The sequence below is a fragment of the Onychomys torridus genome, chromosome 1 (genome assembly GCF_903995425.1).
Source record: "Onychomys torridus chromosome 1, mOncTor1.1, whole genome shotgun sequence".
Taxonomy (NCBI): Eukaryota; Metazoa; Chordata; class Mammalia; order Rodentia; family Cricetidae; genus Onychomys; species Onychomys torridus.
This window is the reverse complement of record NC_050443.1, coordinates 157,585,462-157,605,910: the sequence shown is the minus strand read 5'-3', so window position 1 is coordinate 157,605,910 and position 20,449 is coordinate 157,585,462. Positions and strand designations below refer to the sequence as shown.

General features: G+C 38.6%; 1 protein-coding gene across 3 annotated transcripts in view; it reads left to right on the top strand.

Moving 5' to 3' along the window:
- The window catches only part of LOC118587030 (cytochrome P450 2C26-like), a 54,820-nt gene extending 48,975 nt beyond the window's left edge, over positions 1 to 5,845 (top strand). For all 3 annotated transcript variants that reach the window (XM_036192588.1, XM_036192607.1, XM_036192596.1), the window contains 2 exons: positions 3,938 to 4,079; positions 5,664 to 5,845. In XM_036192588.1, the coding sequence (XP_036048481.1) occupies positions 3,938 to 4,079; positions 5,664 to 5,845 (324 nt within the window). The remainder of the gene's footprint in view (positions 1 to 3,937; positions 4,080 to 5,663) is intronic.
- Positions 5,846 to 20,449: the final 14,604 nt, after the last annotated feature.

Here is a 20,449-nt window from a genome sequence, read left to right as displayed (position 1 = left end):
TATATTGATTAAAATATGATATTGATTTTGTTAGAAAATAGTGTACATTTTTGTTAGAAAAAATGTCTAATCTTGTTCAAGGTATTGTACCTAAACAGTTTATTTAACAATGTAATGCAAATTGCTAGTCCTTGAAAGTTATTTTCACAAACCACTTAGGATATAAAGAAAAGAAAGTTAGTCATTACAATTGAACTTGTAGCTATGTTAGATATGTTTTCAAGGTCAAACAGAATTATCTTTTAGATAGGTCATCTTCAAACACTTCAGAGATCTACAGAATATATCACTTAAGATATTTTAATAACATACATTCTTTTTATGACAATGAGAAATGTCTGCTCCAGGCAGCACCAATCTACTTCAGAGAAGATAATGGGCATTGAACAAACTCCTCATGGAGATTGCTTTCATTGTGGCAAAAGTTAGCTATTGGGCAAGAAAGTGCTCTTACCCTGAGTGATGACTCTATGTTATATAATTGGACAAGCAGAAGATAAAAGAAAGGACTGCCAATCCTTGCCAAGACAAGGTAGGAAGGCTCTTTAGAAAGTCCTGCTACACCGATGGGTCTGTCAGATGTGCTAGACCTATAGGCCGAAGAAATGCCCCAATGTTGCCGAGTAATCTTGGGTGACTGTCCAGGAAGCCAGCTGTTCCTATCATTTCTCACATTTTTTGGAAGTCGCTTGTTTGTATTTCCTATTTATTTAGGTAATATTATTACCTTCTCGGGTCTCTGAGGAAGCTGAAGACTAGATAGTTATAGTTTTCCTTGTTAATAAATTAAAAAGAGAAACTCACTAAAGAGTGTAAAGTGTGTAAGTTTGAAAGACATCAAAAGATAATTTTGTGTTGGTAATACATGTTAGGATAGAAAGTGTACTACATTTTGGTACAACATTTTGGATTCACCAAAATAGGGTGAATAATGGAGTTTTTGTTTGAATTTGTCAAATATTAATGGACTGGACATTGTTAATGTAGTTCTTGAATGTATATATTGTATATACTTATTGTACTTATTGTATATAGTTTTTCTTATTTTAGTTATAACCTTCTTTTCTTATGTTAGACAGAAAAGGGGAGATGTGATGATATATTGTGTACCCCAATATATTGTGTACCCTAATAAACTTATCTGGGGATCAGAAGACAGACACAGCCGCTAGATTAGACATAGGGCCAGACAGTGATGGCACACACCTTTAGTCTAATCACTTGAGAAGCGGAGATCCTTCAGGATCTCTGAGTTCAAGGTCAGACTGAAAACAGAGCCAGGCAGTGGTGGCACACTCCTTTAATGCCAGCACTTTAGATCTCATGCCTTTGCTTGATAAGTACATATGCCTTTAATCCAAGGAAGTGACATGGCTGAGTGGAGAAGGGTATATAAATTGAGAGCAGACAGGAACTAAGCAGCAGTTCAACTGAGACTCTCCAGGGTGAGGACTCAGAGGCTTTTAGACTGAAGATTGGTGGAAACAGGATGGGCTGAAGAGTTGGCCAGGTGAAGTTGGCTGTGGCTTGCTCTGTTTCTCTGATCTTCAGGTTTTACCCCAATATCTAGCTCTGGGGTTTTTTTTATTAATAAGACCTTTTAAGAGTTGTGTTATAATTCTATATAAAGAAATTTCTGCCCATAAGTTTTCTTCCCTAAAATTTTTAGATTTTTTTTTATATTAAAACAGAGCTGTTGGCATAAAATTAAGTTAAAAATGTTCCCTGATGTGGTTCTGTTTGTACTTAGTTCATTTCCGTGGCCACTTACTTTGCAAACATCTAAAACTGTTCATTGGTTATGAGATATTACAGGTGAAAAATGAAGAATCTTTCTATTAATGACTTCATCCAGAAAGGATAAAATTGCTCTCTACTGGGCAGTCCTGTATTTTGGGGGGTAGGGTTGGGACAAAAAATATATTGGTTAGGTTCCTGTTACTAACATCATGTGGAGATGAAAGAACTAGCTTTGCCAGTGGCAGTGGGTTTTGCTGTGTGATAACAGACTTAGTATATGGATTATGTTGCCAGTCTGCTCTGGCTACAGGACACTCCTGAAATAAGATTGTTGATGTCTATGGCTAATATACAAAACTTGTTTCTGTTTATATCCTTAAACCCACCTAAATGGTATATAGAGCACAAGTAAAGAGTGATATATCTGTAGCCAGAAGTTTATCTGGTCCTGCCCAGTCCCACAGTCTGGACAAATCTCTCCCATCAGTGGTCCAGCATCCACTTATAAAATAATTCCTCAGAGGCTTATAATAATTACAAACTGATTGGCCTATGGCTTTAGCTTCTGACTAGCTAACTCTTTCATCTTAAATAAGCGCATTTTTAATCTATGTTGCCATGTGGCTGTGGTGTTACCAGATTGCTGGCATTTTGTTGTTCCTTTGGCGGTGGCTGGCTTCTCCTTGACTCTGCCTTTCCTCTCCTTGTATCTCTGCTTGGATTTGACCCCTGGCTGTAAGTTTCCTTGCCTTAGGCCAAAACATCTTTATTTAGTATCTGATGGGAGCCACACATACTCACAGAATACAGAAAGACATCCCACAGCACGTATCTTCTCTAGCTTCCTTGGCATTAGAGCCTAGTTTGAGGAAAGTATTGCATCATCTAAACTTATATCCTTTCATCCCTCTGCTGCTGTATCATGGTATGGCTTGTCTCATTTGAATCTTGCCAAGTAGAATATTCCATTTTTTTCCTTTATGAAATAACGTGGTGGAGAAATAAGCACAACTTCATAGGTGATTCTCCCTTCTGACAAGGAGGATAAGTGATTTCTTTGATCAGACTGGAGCCACTGACAGGATAAGAAGGAAGCAGTAATATTTGCCATAATTGTTCTGGTAGATTTAAGACTTTCTAGGCCAAGGGGATTGTGCTGTCCCTTCAGAAACTCTGTCACTGTAGTGGAGAAGCAGTCATGGCCAACGTGTAAACAATTGGTTATAAATATAATAGGTTCAATATCTATTGACACTAACTCTTAATTTTCACACAATTTATATATGTCAATAATATTCCTTTTAGCTTTAAAACTTTAAACATATTTAGTTAAGATACATTATAATATGTGTGTCATCCTTGTAAAAGCTTTGTAAAGCTCATTCCTAGAAACTTTGAATGGATATGAGGTTAGTTTGTGAACTACTTAAACAGAACTTGCCAGCACCAGCTCCCAGTGATTTCTAAGTATCTTCAGAAGTTTTATTGATTTAGCTGCCACCAGATCATCTTACCCTCATCTTATTTTATTTAATTTTATTTTTTCACTCTCCTCCCCATTCCATTCCTTTCTTTCCTTCTCCCAGAGAGTACTAATCCTGCTTTTCTGACACATATACATATATGGATTCCTGTGTTTGTCTCTGTGCATTCATATAGCTAGATAGATTACATATATTACTGCACACATCTACTCTGGCACACAGCCCTGCATTTACTCCCTTATATAAATACAGAGATATATAGACAGATTCTGTAAATGAGAAAAAAAGGAATGGTATTTGTCTTTCAAAATCTTCCCTATTATACTCAATTAGTGGTCTCATATTCTATCAAAAACTCAATGAATTATTCCATCTGAATCCTGATTCAAGTGAGGGGTATGTAGAAAGATGTGATAGCTAGAGCAGCCAGTGGTCAGAGGAGCATGAGTCTAATCTGAAAGAAAGGAAGAAGACACTAGGAAGGTTTAGTCCAAGTACTCATGTGAAATCTCACTGGATGACACTTTAGCCACACCACTGTGCCTTGCCTCAACCTCTTCCCTTTGATCACCTGCTCTGCGTGTTGAAATTGCCCTGCTGTTCTTTGTACTTGCCCCTGACTATGGAGCAGAAGGTGAACTAGGTTATTTTCCTAATGTGTTTTAGCTCTATGATTTCTTTGTGACTTGATTGCTCTCTGTGTGTTGTTATAGGGAACAAGAGTAATAACATCACTGTCATCAGTCCTGCATGACAGCAAGGAATTCCCCAACCCAGAGGTATTTGACCCTGGACACTTTCTAGATAAGAATGGAAACTTTAAAAAGAGTGACTACTTCATGCCTTTCTCAGCAGGTAATAAAAACTCATTTCCATGGCTCCAGTGACATGAGAATCTGTGGAGACTTACACAGTGGCTGCTGTGGAATGTCTTTCTGTATGCTGTGAATGTGTGTTGCTCTGATTGGTTGAGAAATAAAATGCTGATTGGCCAGTAGCCAGGCAAGTAGTATAAGCAGACAAGGAAAATTCTGGGAAAAGGAAAGCTGAGTCAGTAGTCTCCAGCCAGACACAGAAGAAGCAAGAAGACAAGGCAGAACTGAGAAAAGGTACCAAGACACATGGCTAAACATAGATAAGAATTATGGGTTAAATTAAGATATTAGAGCTAGATAGCAAGAAAACTGCTATGGCCATGGTTTAGAAATAATATAAGCCTCTGCGTGTTTATTTGGGGATGAGGGGCTTTGGGACCAGGCAGAACGCAGGAAATCTTCAAACAGCAAGTGGCAACCTAAGAGCCAGCAGACTTGTAATGATCAGGAATATGACTCTCATTGTCCATGCACCATCATGATTAAGAGATTTCTTCCCTGTCAGGCTATGAAACTGAGGCTTTGATTGTTCATCCATTGTTCAAAACTGAGAAAGTTACAGAAAAGAGTTTGTTTTATCTTCCTTTAGCTACATCACAGAAATACCAAAGAAAGAAAACTTCATTGACACTTCACTCACCATGAAAATGGAGACATCATAATTTACATTCAGGTCTTTGTTTGCTCTGTCACTCACTTCCATGCTCAAGTATGCAATTACAGGTCTCCAAAATACTGAAAATTACCAAAGAGCCTCAAGTGTATATGGTAAACACATAAATGAACAATACTTGTCATATTTCAGTTGGACTAGGGCAATGAGAAAGACCTCCAGATCTCTGGGCTATTGTAGATAAATCAGGATATAAATATACATATTTATATATATTTAAATATATATACATATTTATTTATCAGCTCTTATGTATTAAGGCAAATATAGAGCAACATTCTAATAAATGACTTCCTAGCAGTCTCAAAAGGCATTGGTAGTGGAGAATTATTGAAAGAAATTGCACATCATTTTAAAAAAAGTTCATAAACCATTACATCACAGAATTTTTAATTAGTTCAGAAATCTAGGAACTTCAAGATCATCATAAGATGTTGGAGACATTGTAGATGTGTAAGGACATTTTGCAAAGATTATTGTGAACATTGTTCCTTCTCATTCATGATGAGAACAACGGATATTGAGTCCACACCTGCATTGTGTATGCTGCCTTTGGATATGCAGTTTCAGTCCTAGGCTTTGTTATTTGTGATAATGAACACAGAATCCCTCTTCCACAGTCTCCTAGGCAGTCTGATTACAGATGTGAATAACCACGCCTAGCTAAAATGTATTTTTGAAGAATGTATTTCTTAAGAATGTAGGTTAATTGACAAACAAATTTGTTCCCTGTTTTTTATTTGCATAAATAGTTGTCCTTTCATGCAGCCATTCATCAACCCACCAATTCAATAACTTACCTTTCATTCATAGTCTCCTGAGTCAGGTACAAGGACAATGATTCTTACATTTACAAATGAGAATAGTAATCTCCTTCTTTCTTCCCCCTAGGAAAACGGATTTGTGTAGGAGAAGGCCTTGCACGCATGGAGCTGTTTCTATTCCTGACCACCATTTTACAGACCTTTAATCTGAAATCGCTGCATCACACTAAGGACATCAACATTACCCCAGTGGCCAATGGATTAACCTCTGTGCCACCCCCTTACAAGATCTGCTTCATTCCTGTCTAAAGAAGATCAGAATTCCTAACCCAGGCTGTGGTGTTTTCTGCAATCTGCTTCAGACCTTCATCCACCTCCTTCTGATCAGGGACAAGCTGTCCTTCCTTCCCTCTCATGTATTCTCATTCTGTCAAGACCCAGGAAACACCTGTCAACCATTTTGCAATTTCTGGAGTCATTGCACAATTACACTGCTATTTTCTATTCTCTGGAACAGTGTTATTATCCCTTGTGCTAATGTGTATCTGGCCTTGAGTTAAAATAGAACTTCATTGTGAAATAACTAATATAGTAAGATAATTCTTGGTCATTTTTCTTCTGCATGTTCTCAATAATAAATACATGTGACTTACATACCTGTTATTAGACTTGCTTACAATTCAGGTAAAAAATGAAAAAAAAACAGAGATCACAACACATCACACTGGTACACATATTGTGAACCACAGAGAATCCAAGCTAGGGAGCTAGAGAAAGTTCATTCACTACAGTACTGGCCACACCAACCTGAAGACCTAAATCCAATCTGCAGCATATGTATAGTGACCAGGCTTTGAGGTGTGTGCTTGTTATACCAACACTGGGAAGAAAGAACAGGAGATCCTGGGAGCTTGCTGGATACCCAACCCAGCATAAATAGTGAGCCTTGTGTCCTGGTGGGATACACTATCTCAGAAAACAAGCTTGTCATCTCCTGAGAAACAACACCCAAGGTTCACCTCTGACTTTCACATATATGCACCTGATTATACACACACATTTATACACCCACATTCATACATGTATAACAAAATGTGAAAAGGAAGGTGATACCAAAGCTCTTTGGCCAAGCATCACTTAGAGTCACTGGAAGTATTTGTATTCTCAGTTCTAAGACCAGGTGAACCAACTGCTTTAATTAACTCTATCTATCATCTATATATCTCTCTATTATCTTTCATATATCTATGTATCTAGTCTCTCTTTCCTATGTCTTTCAATCTATGCTTCTACCTATCTATCTTATTAGGTCTGTCTCTTAAGAAAAATTAGCAATTAAAGAAGTTATTTTCTTGACATTGTTTTTATTATTTATCTTAAAGTTTGCTGAGCATATATTTATAGAGTGTAAATAATTCATTTTTCTATCCTTCAGACATTTTATTAAGAAAATATTTTCATTTATTTTATACACCAAAGATCCTCCCTTCCCTCCTCCCACCCACCCCCAGCCTCCCCACCCAAACCACCCCCACTCCATGCCACAAGAAGGCAAGGACTCCTATGGAGAGGCACATCTAGTAGAGGCAAGTCCAAGCCCTTCCCCTTGCCTCAAGGCTGCAAAAGGTGTCTCATCACAGGTAGATGGGTCCAAAAAGCCCATTCATGAACCAGGGATGGATTCTGACCCTACTTCCAGGGGGCTTCCCAAGCAGATCAAGCTACACAACTGTCTTACCATGCAGAGGGCCTAGTCCAGTCCCATACAGGTTCCACAGCCATTGATGTGATTTTCATGAGTTCCCACTAGTTCGGTTTGGTCATCTCTACAGGTTTCCCCATCATTATCTTGATGTACTTGCTTATAGAATCCCTCTACTCTCTGTCTTTGAATGGACTCCTGGACCTCTGTCTGGTGTTTGGCTGTGGATGTCTGCATCTGCCTCCATCAGTCATTGTAAAAAAGCTCTGTGATGAGAGTTAGGGTACACACCAGTCTTATCACTAGGGTAAGTCAGTTCAGTTCGGGCATCATCTCCACTATTTCTAGTTGCCCAAGCTGTAGTCATCCTTGGGGATGCCAGGAAATTTCCCTAGCCCTTGGATTCTCTCTATCCCCATGATCTCTCCATCTATCATGGTATCTCTTTCATTGCTTTCCCACTCCATCCCTGTTCCAGTTCAACCATCCCATTCCCTTATGGTCTCATCCCCTATCCTCTACCCTCAATTGCCCACAACTCATCCCCAGTTTACTCATGGAGATCTCATCTATTTCCCTATCCCAGGGCATTCCATAAATGCCTTTTGGGGTCTTCCTTGTTAGTTAGCTTCTCTGGAGTTGTGGGTTGTTTTCTAATTATCCTTTGCTTTGCATCTAGTATCCGCTTATGAGTAAGTACATACAATATTTGTCCATCTAAGTCTGGGTTAACTCACTCAGGATGATATTTTCTAGTTCCATCCATTTGTCTGCAAATTTCATGATGTCATTGTTTTTCTCTGCTGAGTAATACTCCATTGTGTATATGTATCACATTTTCTTAATCCATTCTTCAGTTGAGGGCATCTAGGCTGTTTCCAGGTTCTGACTATTACAAATAAGACTGCTATGAACATAGTTGATTATGTGTATGTGTCCTTTTGGTATGAATGAGCATTCCTTGGGTATATGCCCAAGAGTTGTATAGCAGGGTGTTCAGGGAAATTGATTCCCAATTTTCTGAGAAACCATCTTCAGGCACTTTTTAATGAATTATAATGGGCTATGTTGATTTGGGGAAACTAGAAAACCTACAGAATCTTGACCCATCATTTGTAAAATGGATTCCCCCATGATATCTTAAAATATGGTTTTTTCCATACTTTATAGGAAAAAATTTTATTGTAAAATTCTTCATTTACTGGCAGTAAACATCTTCAGCTATATAACATATTTCCTTTAATATAAAAAAAATCCTCCTGAATATTTTGTGGGCCTCAACTATTATTCCTCATTTTGTCTCTGATCTTTACATCTGTGTTTTTTATGCATATGTGGTACTACTTGACTGGCTTTCACATTGTTTACCCTTTCTATTTCTTCTATATCACATGTATATATATTTTATATGCATATAAAATCATAAATTTTGTCATAGTTATAATGTGTCTTTGGGTAATATACCCATTTTCATATATCATTATATTCCTAACATTTATGAATTCTTTGATTTTTTTTAATGAATGAGGTGTTTCAGCAGCTGAAAGCACTTATGGCACAAGAATGAAGACATGAGTACAGATTACCAGCATCCACACTTCTGAAACCATATATCTTGATTTAGTATAGCCGCTCCTGAAGTGTGAATCCAAACTTTCAGGCACTGGGCAAAACATACCCTTCACTTGCCCTCAAACTACAGGCCCCTTTAGACTTTCCAACCTCTATATTCCACCATATCCTGTATATCTTGCTCCAGTGTTGAACAGGGTACTTCAGCCTGATCATGCTCTTCTTACACACTGTACAACCCCAGATATACACCTTAACACCAAACTTTGACAAGGACATATTTTCTTCACATTATCTGATCTTTTTTTTTTAATATTTATTTTTTCTTGGGGGTGGCGGGGTTGAGACATGATTTCTTTGTGTAGCATTGGTGCCTTTCCTGGAACTCACTTTTTAGCCCAGGCTGGCCTTGAACTCACAGAAATATGCCTGGCTCTGCCTCCCAGGTGCTGGGATTAAAGGTGTTTGCCCACACTGCAAGACTTACGTCAGCTGATCTTTATGTTTCCATCTGACATTATTCCATCTAAGTCATTTCCAATCTTTAGGCCTACCCTACCTCACATGTCCTGTATTCAATCCAAACCTGCTCTGTCCATATCAGACATAGAACTAACAAAAGAAGTCAACATGCTCAGATCATACTACAAAAATACAAACAATATGAAAGATAAAAGCAGTATTTTCTCTACAAAATCCACCAGTCCTATAGAACTGTTTGCCAAAGAGAATTACCTAAGATGAACCCCAGGACACAGAATTTAAAGAAGACTCTTGCATATCATAAAAAAAATCAAGGAGGGGCTGGAAAGATGACTATATGGTTAAGAGCACTGACTGTTCTGCTCTTCTAGAGATCCTGTGTTCAATTCCCAGCAGCTACATGGTGGCTCACAACCATCTATGATGGGATCTGATTCCCTTTTTTGGTATGTAGGTGTTCACACAGACAAAGCACTGGTATACATAAAATACATCAACTAAAAATTCAAGTTTAAAAAAAGACAAAAAGAAGATGCTCCATGAACTTAAAGAGAAGGAATTGAAAAAAATACCAACACCAGAGTGATGCCCATGAAAATTCAAGCAGAAGCTTGGTGAAAATGATGAATACAATTAGGGGTTAGAAACTGTAATTCAATCAAGAGATAGAAACATTGAAGAGGAATCAAGATAAAAGGAAGTTGGAATTGAAAACCCAATAACCCAAGTAAAAAAACTCAAGAGAAAGCCTAAGAAGCAGATGAATAAAGCAGAAAATAGAATGAGAAGGATACAGAGAAGATCAAGACAAAGTAATCGAAGAATATGAAAAAGTTAAAAGCACATGAGAGGATCATGCAGGGAATGTGAGACAGCATGAAAAGATTAGACCTTTGAATTATAGCAATAGACGAGGGGGAATGTTCATAGATCAGATCTTTAGCAAAATCATAGAAGAAAACTTACCCAATAGTACAAGAAGCACTCATATCACCAAAAAGTCAAGATCAGAAAAGAAACTTTTCACAACATATCATGGTTGAAAAATTAAGTATATAGAACAAAACAGGTATTGAAAGCTACCAGAGAAAAGCACAAACTATATATGAAGAAAAACACAACAATAAAATGACTGGTCTCTCAATAGAAACCTTGAAAGCCAGAAGAGCCTGTAGCAATGCATTCAAAGCCCTAAGAGACCACTACTGCCAATCTAGAGTAATGTATATAACAAAACTATCTATCACAGATGAAGAAGGAAAACAATCCATGATATGAATAGCCTACAAAAATTTATGTTCCCCTTTCTTTTCTCTTCCCAGTATGCCTTCCGGCTAGCCTTGAGGTCATTAGCCATCTACTGCTTAGGATGTCTAACTCTCCCAGCTCACCAAAGTGAAGTACTTTAGGGACAGGGTTGGTGTCCAATAATCCCATTGCCCTATATCTTGTCTGCAATGCAAGGCTGGCATCTCTGTGAAGGATGCTCACAGCTGTATTCCTGGGTTGGAAATTGAGGTAGGTATGTTTTGTGTTTATGATAGGCATGGAGAGGAAGAAGTCATCTTGTACTTGATATCTTCAAAGAATAGTAAACCCTCAAGGAAACACTTTTCCTCGCTTTGGGGACCCTATTCCACATACTGGGTCACCTTGTCCAGTCTTAATACATAAGAGGTGCTTAGTCTTACTGCAACTTGATATGCCATGTTTTGTTAATACTCATGAGAGACCTGCCCTTTCCTAAACAAAATGAAGGAGAAGTGGATTGGGAATGTAGGAACAGAGGAGTGGAGGTCCAGGGAGGGTCTGGGATGAGAGGAGCAAGGTGAAACAGCACCTGGGATGTAAAAATAAATAAATTTATTTCTTTAAAAAATTCTCTCAGGTCTAGAAAAGCTTACAGATGACAAGATACAAGAATTTCAAAGGTCACTCACTACTCATGTTCAATTCATGAATATTCAAAGACAATTATAGTTAAGCACTCACAAATAAAAAAGCATGTTACATCCTTTGCAGTGATATTTTATTTGTTCTCCTACATATAAAGTTTATCAGGAGACCAGAGGAAAAAGCTAGCCACTATATTAAATATAGAGGTCAGGCAGTGATAGCATATGCCTTTAATCCTAGCATTCGGGAGGCAGAGATTTATCCAGATCACTGTGAGTTCAAGGCCGTATTGGGAACAGAACCAGGTGTGGTGGCAAATGGCTTTAATCCCAGCACTAGTTAACCATAGAGATCTGCAGGTCTATACAGACAACAAGAAGTGATAGAGCTGGGTGGAAAGAAGAGTTATGTAGATGGGTGGGTGGAGAGATGAAGTAAGGTGATAGGGTACAGAAAGTTATATAGGCATAAGTACACAGGAAGTATCTTTCTTGGGCTGAGGATTTCCTAGCAGTAAGAACTTGTGGCTGGCTTTTTCATTCCCGGGATGTCTCAGATTTCACCCCAACATCTGGCTCTGGGTTTTTTTTATTATTATTATTAATACCTTTTAAGATTCATGTCACAGTTCTTCATTATTTCTTCTTCTTTTTATGTGTATGAATATTTGCCTTCATGAATGTATGCAGGGGTACTACATGCATTCCTGGTGCCCATGGAGGTCAGAAAAGGGCATCATATTTTTTGTTTTTTTTTTATTCATTTCCTTTCAATATGTTGACCTTAATGAAAAGCTCAGGACAGGAGTATGTTAGCATGTTCCTCCAATTTGTGTTATATAGTAGTTCCAGTTATGGATTTGAGAAGAAAACCACATAGGTGATAAGTAGATACCTCTAAATCATATTAGTGAGGTGTGTGTGTATATGTGTGTGTGTGTGAAACATGTTACCTATGGTGTATGGCTTAGGCTAATTTCCACCTGTAATAAAGTAGTGTCTGTAAAATCACGAATTTATATGACATAAATAAAAGCCCATGATATAATATTTGAAGAATATGTAAAAATTCCATTTCCTAAATCATCAAACTATTTTTCTTTAATTAGTAATTATTGTGTGCATTGATAGACAGACCTTGAATTACAATAGAAAGGATAGCATATTTTTATTAGGCCTTTTATTTTTCATGTTGGCTGAATAGTTCTAAATAACTCTTGTATACTTTAAGTTGAAGACAAGTGAATTGTATGACAATAATAGGCATATAGCATTATTGCACTAATGGCTGGACATGTTTTCATTACAGAAGAGGTCGATGTTATATGCATCGATTTCCTATAAATAGTAACTCTGGCTATTGCATGTGCAAATTGAAACTTGTATAAAATGACATTCAGCAATATCATTTGTGTGAAAAAGGATGGGCCTGCCTTAACACTTCCTGTCATGACACTACCTACACTTTAAACTGAGTCTCTTGGAAAAAGAACTGTAATATTCTCTAATGACAAAAGCTTACTACACTATGGTTGATGGAATGTTTTCAAGCTAAAGATCTCCAAGAAAATCTTCAACTCAGGCTTTAAGGCTAAAAGTTAACATGGATAAAGCTGCAAGCCCTGATCTTATTAAAGCTATATTATTTTATACTAAACCATAAAATAATAATGAAACATACAAGTTAATAATCAGTTACCTTATAAATAATCTGATTATTTAACGTGTTCATAACTATGCTTTTAGTTATTATAAACTACAAAAATAAGCTATATTTAGACTCCAAATGTACTTTCAAGGTTAAGCCTAAGTACAGGAATACTTAATAGATACTTGGTCCTCAAACTCCTCAGGGGTCTGCTGAATATGGCATTTAAAATGTTCAATAAATCTTGTATCCTACTATGAGTGAGTACATACCATGTTTGTCCTTCTGAGTCTGGGTTACCTCACTCAGGATGATTTTTTTTCTAGATTCCTCCATTTGCCTGCAAACCTCATGATGTCATTGTTTTTCTCTGTGGAATAGTACTCCATCGTGTATATGTACCATATTTTCTTTATCCATTCTTCAGTTGAAGGGAATCTAGGTTGTTTCCAGGTTCTGACTATTACAAACAATGCTGATATGAACATAGCTGAGCAAATGCCCTTGTGGTATGAGTGAGCATTCCTTGGGTATATGCCCAAGAGTGCTACAGCTGTGTCTTGGGGGAGATGGATTCCCAAATTTCCAAGGAAGCACCATATTGATTTCCAAAATGGCTGTACAAGCTTGCATTCCCACCAGCAGTGGAGGAGAGTTCCCCTTGCTCCACATCCTCTCCAGCATAAGCTGTTTTCAGTGTTTTTGATCTTAGCCATTCTGACAGGTGTAAGGTAGTATCTCAGAGTCATTTTGATTTGCATTTCCCAGATAATTAGGGATGTTGACCAATTCCTTAAGGCTACCTAGAAAATGGGAACCTAGGAAAAAGACACAAGGACTGCCCAAGGACAGAGAAATGGATGAGATCTACATGAACAACCTGGACAACAGTGGGAATAATGAAGGGCAAGGTTTGAGGGAAAGAAAGATGAGGGGAGCAGGAGATCTCAGCTGGATCAAGAACAGAAAGGGAGAACAAGGAATAACAGACCATGATAAGTGAAGACCACATGAGAACAGGAATAGGCAAAGTTCTGGAGAGGTCCCCAGAAAGCCACAATGATATATCCTCTGTAGACTGCTGGCAATGGTCGAGAGAAAGCCTGAGCTGACCTAGTCTGGTGATCAGATGGCCAACCACCCTAACAGTCATGCTGGAACTCTCATCCAATAACTGATCAAAGTGGATGCAGAGATCCTGGGCCAGGCCCCAGGTGGAGCTCCAGGAGTCCAATTGTCCAGAAAGAGGAGGGACTGTAAGAGTGTGAATTGTTGAGCACAAGATTGGAGAGGCACAGGGACAAATAGCCAAATGAATGGAAGCACATGAATTATTAACCAAAGGCTGTGGAGCCCCCAGCTGGATCAGGCCCTCTGGATAAGTGAGACAATAGAATAGCTTGAACTGTTTGGGAGGCACCCAGGCTGTGGGACCAGGACCTGTCCTTAGTACATGAGCTGGCTGTTTGGAACCTTGGGCTTACACAAGGACACTTTGCTCAGCCTGGAAGGAAGGGACTGGACCTGCCTGTACTGAATCCACCGGTTTAAATGAATCCCCTGGTTTAAATGAATCCCCAGGGGACTCTTGGCCCTGGAGGAGATGGGAATGGAGGGGAAGGGATGGGGGGAAGGTGGGCAGAGGGGGGAGGACAGGGAAATTCATGGCTGATGTGTAAAATTAAAATACAAATATAATAAATTTTTAAAAAGGAAAAAAGAAAAAGAAAAAAATGTTCAATAAAAACCTTTCCATAAAAAAACAGAGACCTCTCCTAGGGGGGAAAAAAAAACCTTTAAGGTCTCCAAAGAGAACAGATGAGACACTGCACCAGTGACTCTGCCTTGATTATGGCAATGCCAACCTCTGGGAAAAACTGCCCCATGCCTTGCCTGTCACCAGGAATCTGCAAAATATGTGGACACTGCATTGACTGCTGTACCCTGCTTTATCAAAGTAAGGTTAATTTCCCCAAGTTCTTCCTCTGCAAGAAAAATTCCTCAGACCTGAGTCTCAGAGCTGAAGGCCCACTGCTCTTTGAGAAAACTGAAGATTAAATATTGCTCTTTCCTGACAGCTGAAGACCAACTGCTTCTGCAATGAAACATGTAAGCCTTAAATGACTGTCTAAGTAAGACTCTGCCATTTTAATTGCTGAAGAAAAACATTTAAATTATAAGTCCTACTCAACCTTATGCTTCACAGATCTCTGATGACATTGGTGTCTAACCAAACTAGTTTTAACAACAGAACACACCAAGCTTCCTGGTCAGACTTTATCACATGTATAGTTTACCTTGCTGACAGGTAAGACTGAAAAAGATTTGGAGTTTCTAAAGGTTATGAAAAAAAGACAAATAAGTTATGTAGGTCAAGAAAAAAAAGAATGATACAAGTTATGTGTGTCTAAAAAAGTAATTTAGGGGGGCTGGAGAGATGGCTCAGTAGTGAAGAGCACTGGTTGCTCTACCAGAAAACCTGGGTTCAATTCCCAGCACCCACATGGTGGCTCACAACTGTCTGTAACTCTAGTTCCAGGGGGTCTGACACCTTCACACCAGTGCACATAAAATAAATTTAAATAAATTTTTAAAAAAGAAAGTAATTTAAAATATATAGTGCAGACGTGTGCTGGTTCAGGTGCAGGCCACACCAGTCAGAAGAACAGTGAGTGACCACCCTGCCAGTTGAACTGCTTCACTCCCTAGATTCCATTCCCAAGACCCATCCCACCCTTCTCCCACCTCACCCTCCATCCCACAACTGACCCCTGCTTCTAATGCCAGAGGACTTTAGCTGCTCAGGTGCAAGCCACACAAATGGAAGAAATCAATAAAACCCTTAAAGAATGTCAAGAATGCCTCCCAAAAAAAGACAGAAAGAAACCAAACAAACAGACAGACGAAGGAAACTGTTCAAGACCTGAAAATCCAAGTAGAACAATAAAGAAAATCAGGAAAGGGAAAAATCTAAGTAAGCAAATAGGAAATACAGAAGCATATATCACCACTAGAATACAGGCAATGGAAGAGAGAATCTCAGGCATTGAAGATGCAATGGAAGAAATAGATTAATCAGTCAAAGAAAATTTACAATGTCCCTAACACAAAATACTCAGAAATCCTGGGACACTATAGAGACCAAACCCAGGAATAAAAGGAATAGAAGGAGAAGAATCCAGCTCAAGAAAACATATTTAACCAAATCATAGAAAAAAAATGCTAACCTAAAAAAGGACATGCAGGTATGAAAAACTTACAGAACACCAAATAGATTGGACCAGAAAAGAAAGTTTCTACATCACATAATAATCAAAACTAAACATACAGAAGAAAGGATCATAAAGGCTGCAAAGGAATAGGGCCAAGTAGCAAATAAAGGCTACTTAAAATTACACTCAACTATTAAAATTACACTCAACTTCTCACCTGAGACTCTGGAAGATAGAAGAGTCTGGACAGAACACTTGAATACTTAAAAAGACCATGGATGCCAGCTCAGACTACTATACTCATCAAAATTTTCAATTACCATAATGAAGAAAGCAAGATGTTTCATGACAAAGTCAAATTTAAGAAATATCTATCCATAAATTCAGCCCTACAGAAGGTTCTAAAAGGAAAACTAAACCCAAAGAGTGTAACTACACCCAGAAACACTAAGCCAACAAATAATCTCATGCCAGCAAGATGCAAAGAAGGGAAACACACACACACACACACACACACACACACACACTACCACCATCACCACTAGCAAGATAACAAGAGTTAACAATCATTGGTCTTTTGTATCTCTCTATATCCATGAAATCCATTTCAGATAATTTTGTAGTTACAGTAACTGGGTGTGCTATGGCATCTGTGCCTAAGCCAGATGCCATCAGGGCTGAGGACAAGGAGATGCCCGTTGTTGCTGGAAGAAAGACAGCACAATGTGTCCAGCCCGAGTCACGCTTAAAAGAGAAAGGGAAAATTATGGCAAACTCAGCTTGTCCACAGAGTGTTAGCTTCAGGGACAGTTTCACCAGAAGGCACAGGGAGGTGGATGGAGAGATTGTGGATAAGATATTTTTCTTAGACAATCACAACTTAGACCTTTTATGGAGTTTAATCATTTACCAGAAACACAAATAGTTATTATTGAGAACAATCACAGCAAAGCATGTTTCTTTAGCGGGAAACCACATCACAAACCTGTTTATCCTTTTATATGAAGTCTGTGAGAAGGTAGTTTGTCTTTTTCAAACAAGAGACCTAGTAGCTTTAACTATCTAATGAACTACCAAGGTGGTTGTAGCATTAAGGGAGTCAGGGAACGGAGCTTATTGTCTGCTGCTGCCTATCTGACAAAACTACAGTTAAACTAGCCACCAATGTGATCAGAGATTTAAGAAGGACCAACGGAAATGACACAGATTAATTCACAATCCTTTACTTTGACAATTATCCCAGGCTCTTGTGCTCTTCAAGGCATTGGGTGCAGGTGTACCAAGACAACAGTCTTGTCTGCAAGGCCCAGAAGATGAGAGGATTTTCTTTGGAAGAAGGAAGGAACTGATCTTACTTTGTCTAGGCAAAGTGGGGCAGTCAACTCTCCAGTATCCCGTTTGTCCACAATTTGGGCTGAGCCCTGGCAGTGGAGGTTTTGGGGCAGTCTTATTCAGTAGTTAGCATTATTACAGTCCAGGTGGAGTCATCCATTGTTGTGTCCATTGTCTTTGTGGAGACCTTTGGGGTCACTGCTAGGATCTAGGAGTCTCTGTCTGTCATATACATTTAAATATCTTGAATATTCAGCAAATCTCTGACAGTTAGAGGACCATTATCTGTTAAGTATGGTCCAGAACATCTCAAGGCTTAATCATCTCTAACAGCTTATTGAAGCATGAATCTTAAAAGTTCTTATTAATGAAAACAAAGCCGGTGCCAGTTATTGGGGTGAATGATGGAAGATCAGAGAAGCAGAATGAGCCATAGCTTCCTCACCTCACCAATTCCTCAGCTGATCCTATTTCCTCAGACTGGAAGCCTCTATGTCCTCATCTGAATGGGTCTCAGCTGAACTGCTGCTCAAAAGCCTAAAAGCTTAACCAGCCAAAACCTAGTTCTTGGTTTTCACACCTTTTATATACCTTTATGCTTCCTGCCATGACTTTCTGGGATTAAAGATGTGAGTCACCATGCCTGGCTGTTTCCAGTGTGGCTTTGAACTCACAAAGATCCTGATGGATCTCTGCCTCCCAAGTGATAGGATTAAAGGCAGGTGTGCCACCATTTTCTGGCCTCTATGTTTATCTAGCAGCTGTTCTGTCCTCTGACCCCAGACAAGTTTATTAAGATGCACAATATTTTGAGGAACACAATATCACCACAGCTTATAATACAAATACAAATAACTATTTTGATTTGACACTCTTTTAGTATCAAGATAAGCCTTAAAAACGAAGTGTACATGAGATTGGTGACTTTTTTGGTCCTTGCTTAGTGTAGCATTACAGAACATAACAATTCCCTGTGTGACTTAGTTTACCAAATAGCTTTACCAGTGCTAGCAAAAACAAGGAGGTTAGACATATATCTTTGAATCAGTCTCTCTTAGCTTGAATAGATCTTAAGTAAGGACATTCTCTAAATCAGTGGTTCCAAGTTATTTTGTTTTAGTTTTTGTTTTAGCCAGACTGCTTGGGTATCATAAGATAGCAATATCTCAGTTTCTGGTGTTTATTCATGGTCCAAAGTTATAGTCTTTTATTTATCTATTTATCAAGACATTATAACAAAATATCTTATAAAATTTAAAATATTTCATATCTTTATACATTTAAACATTTTAAAAACTGTTTCATAAAATATCCAGTTTATTAAACTTTTTATAAAATTCTAAAATTCCCTTTTTAAAAAGTTTAAGACCTCTTAAATATGTGTTCTCGTAATATTATATTAAAGTACTTTTTTATTTCAAGAATGAAGACAAACATAATTTGTGGAAGGCAAAACCATGTCTTAACAGTGTAAATAATCCAGTGTCTCTAAAATCAATACCAAGTGGATTACTCTTATATTACAAAGTTTGGCTGCCTGCAAAACATATTCTTATATATGAACACAATGAGATGCAGCTTTGATAACCTGTTAAACAAGTATTGTTTTAAATCCTATCTTTTATAAACCTGTTTTTTAAGACAGGACAGGAATCATACAAAAATCTCATCCCAATTTAAAAGTATCTCTGGAGATCTATTGTCTCCTTGATTGGCCCACACCATGTGGTTGCCTCAGTCATGGTGGCAGTGAACCCATGACACCTACCTTTTCCCACCCTAGTCAAAATGGCAACTGTCCATGTAGCTGCCCTTAGTTAAGATGGTTGCAAACCACATGAGGTTTCTCAGAATGGCTCCAACTCAGAGTTGAATTTCAAGTTAATCTTGTTACTGATATTTCAGATTTTTAACCATACCCAATAATGTATAAGCCTATAATCCTTTAGCTGTTCTGTTCTTGTTCTTTCTTCCTAGCAGTTTTAACCTCAGACATAGAGACTCTGAAAGCATGCCTGGATCTGAAAAAGGCTGAGACATAACTCAATTCCAGAGCCAGCTTTTAAATAAAGTAAAACAACATAAAACAACTTTAATATTATTTACATCCAAATGACATATGAATTCCTATTATTACATTAGATTCAGTGGCCACAAAACCCAGAGGTAAATTCTGAGCCCAGGTAGCTAGTTGCAACAGTAACAGTTGAACAATTACCAAGACACATGGAACATAGTAAACTTACACATTCAAGACCAGTCAGAAACAAATGTATAGTGGACATATACATTAATATATTTGTCTGAGTTTGACACAGTTCTCTGCTGCTCCATGTTTGCAACAAAACTTATAGGCATTGAACCATTAATATGTATGAAATAAACAAAACATTCCCTACCTCCTCTAGGGTTGGAATTTCAGGAGAGGAGTAACTTGTGAGCCATTGAATTTAATTATTTTGTGAGCACAAAGGTGTTGCAGCAGGACTGCCTGCAGGCTTCCCTACTGGAGAAAGATGTCCATTGGTCCCAAATATTGTATTCTACAAATCCTATGCTCCAAAAGCTCCACCATACCCAGTGCTTTTTTATTTAGGGTAGATCTTGGAGGGAGAAAGGGGCATGCACCTGGGCAGCTCTCAGAGGGGCCAGGGGAGAACAGGGATCTGCCAGGATCGTGTATGAGAAGTCACAGGGGAGCACTATGGGGATCAGGCCAGTGTGTGGAGGTGGACCAGGGTGTGGGTAGTTGTTGGGTGGCTGAGAAGGCAGGAGAGGGGAGGAGGATTGGGAGTTGGGGGGGTATAGGGGTAGGGGATATAGAGGATCTTGTTGACCATTAGGTGCATCTTGGGGAAGTAAAGAAGAAAGAGGGGCAGATAGAGGGAGTTAAGTGGGTAAGGCGGCTGGGGGTAGGGGGGGTAATGCAGGTTGGGGGGGGGGAGGAGGAGGCTGACCTTTGTTTTCAAGGGGAGGAGGAAGAAGAGGTGGGTAAAGGGAAGAAGGCTGGCCACTAGGTGGAGTAAGTGTCAGTGAAGAAGGGGAACGGATAGACGGGGCTCAGGAATA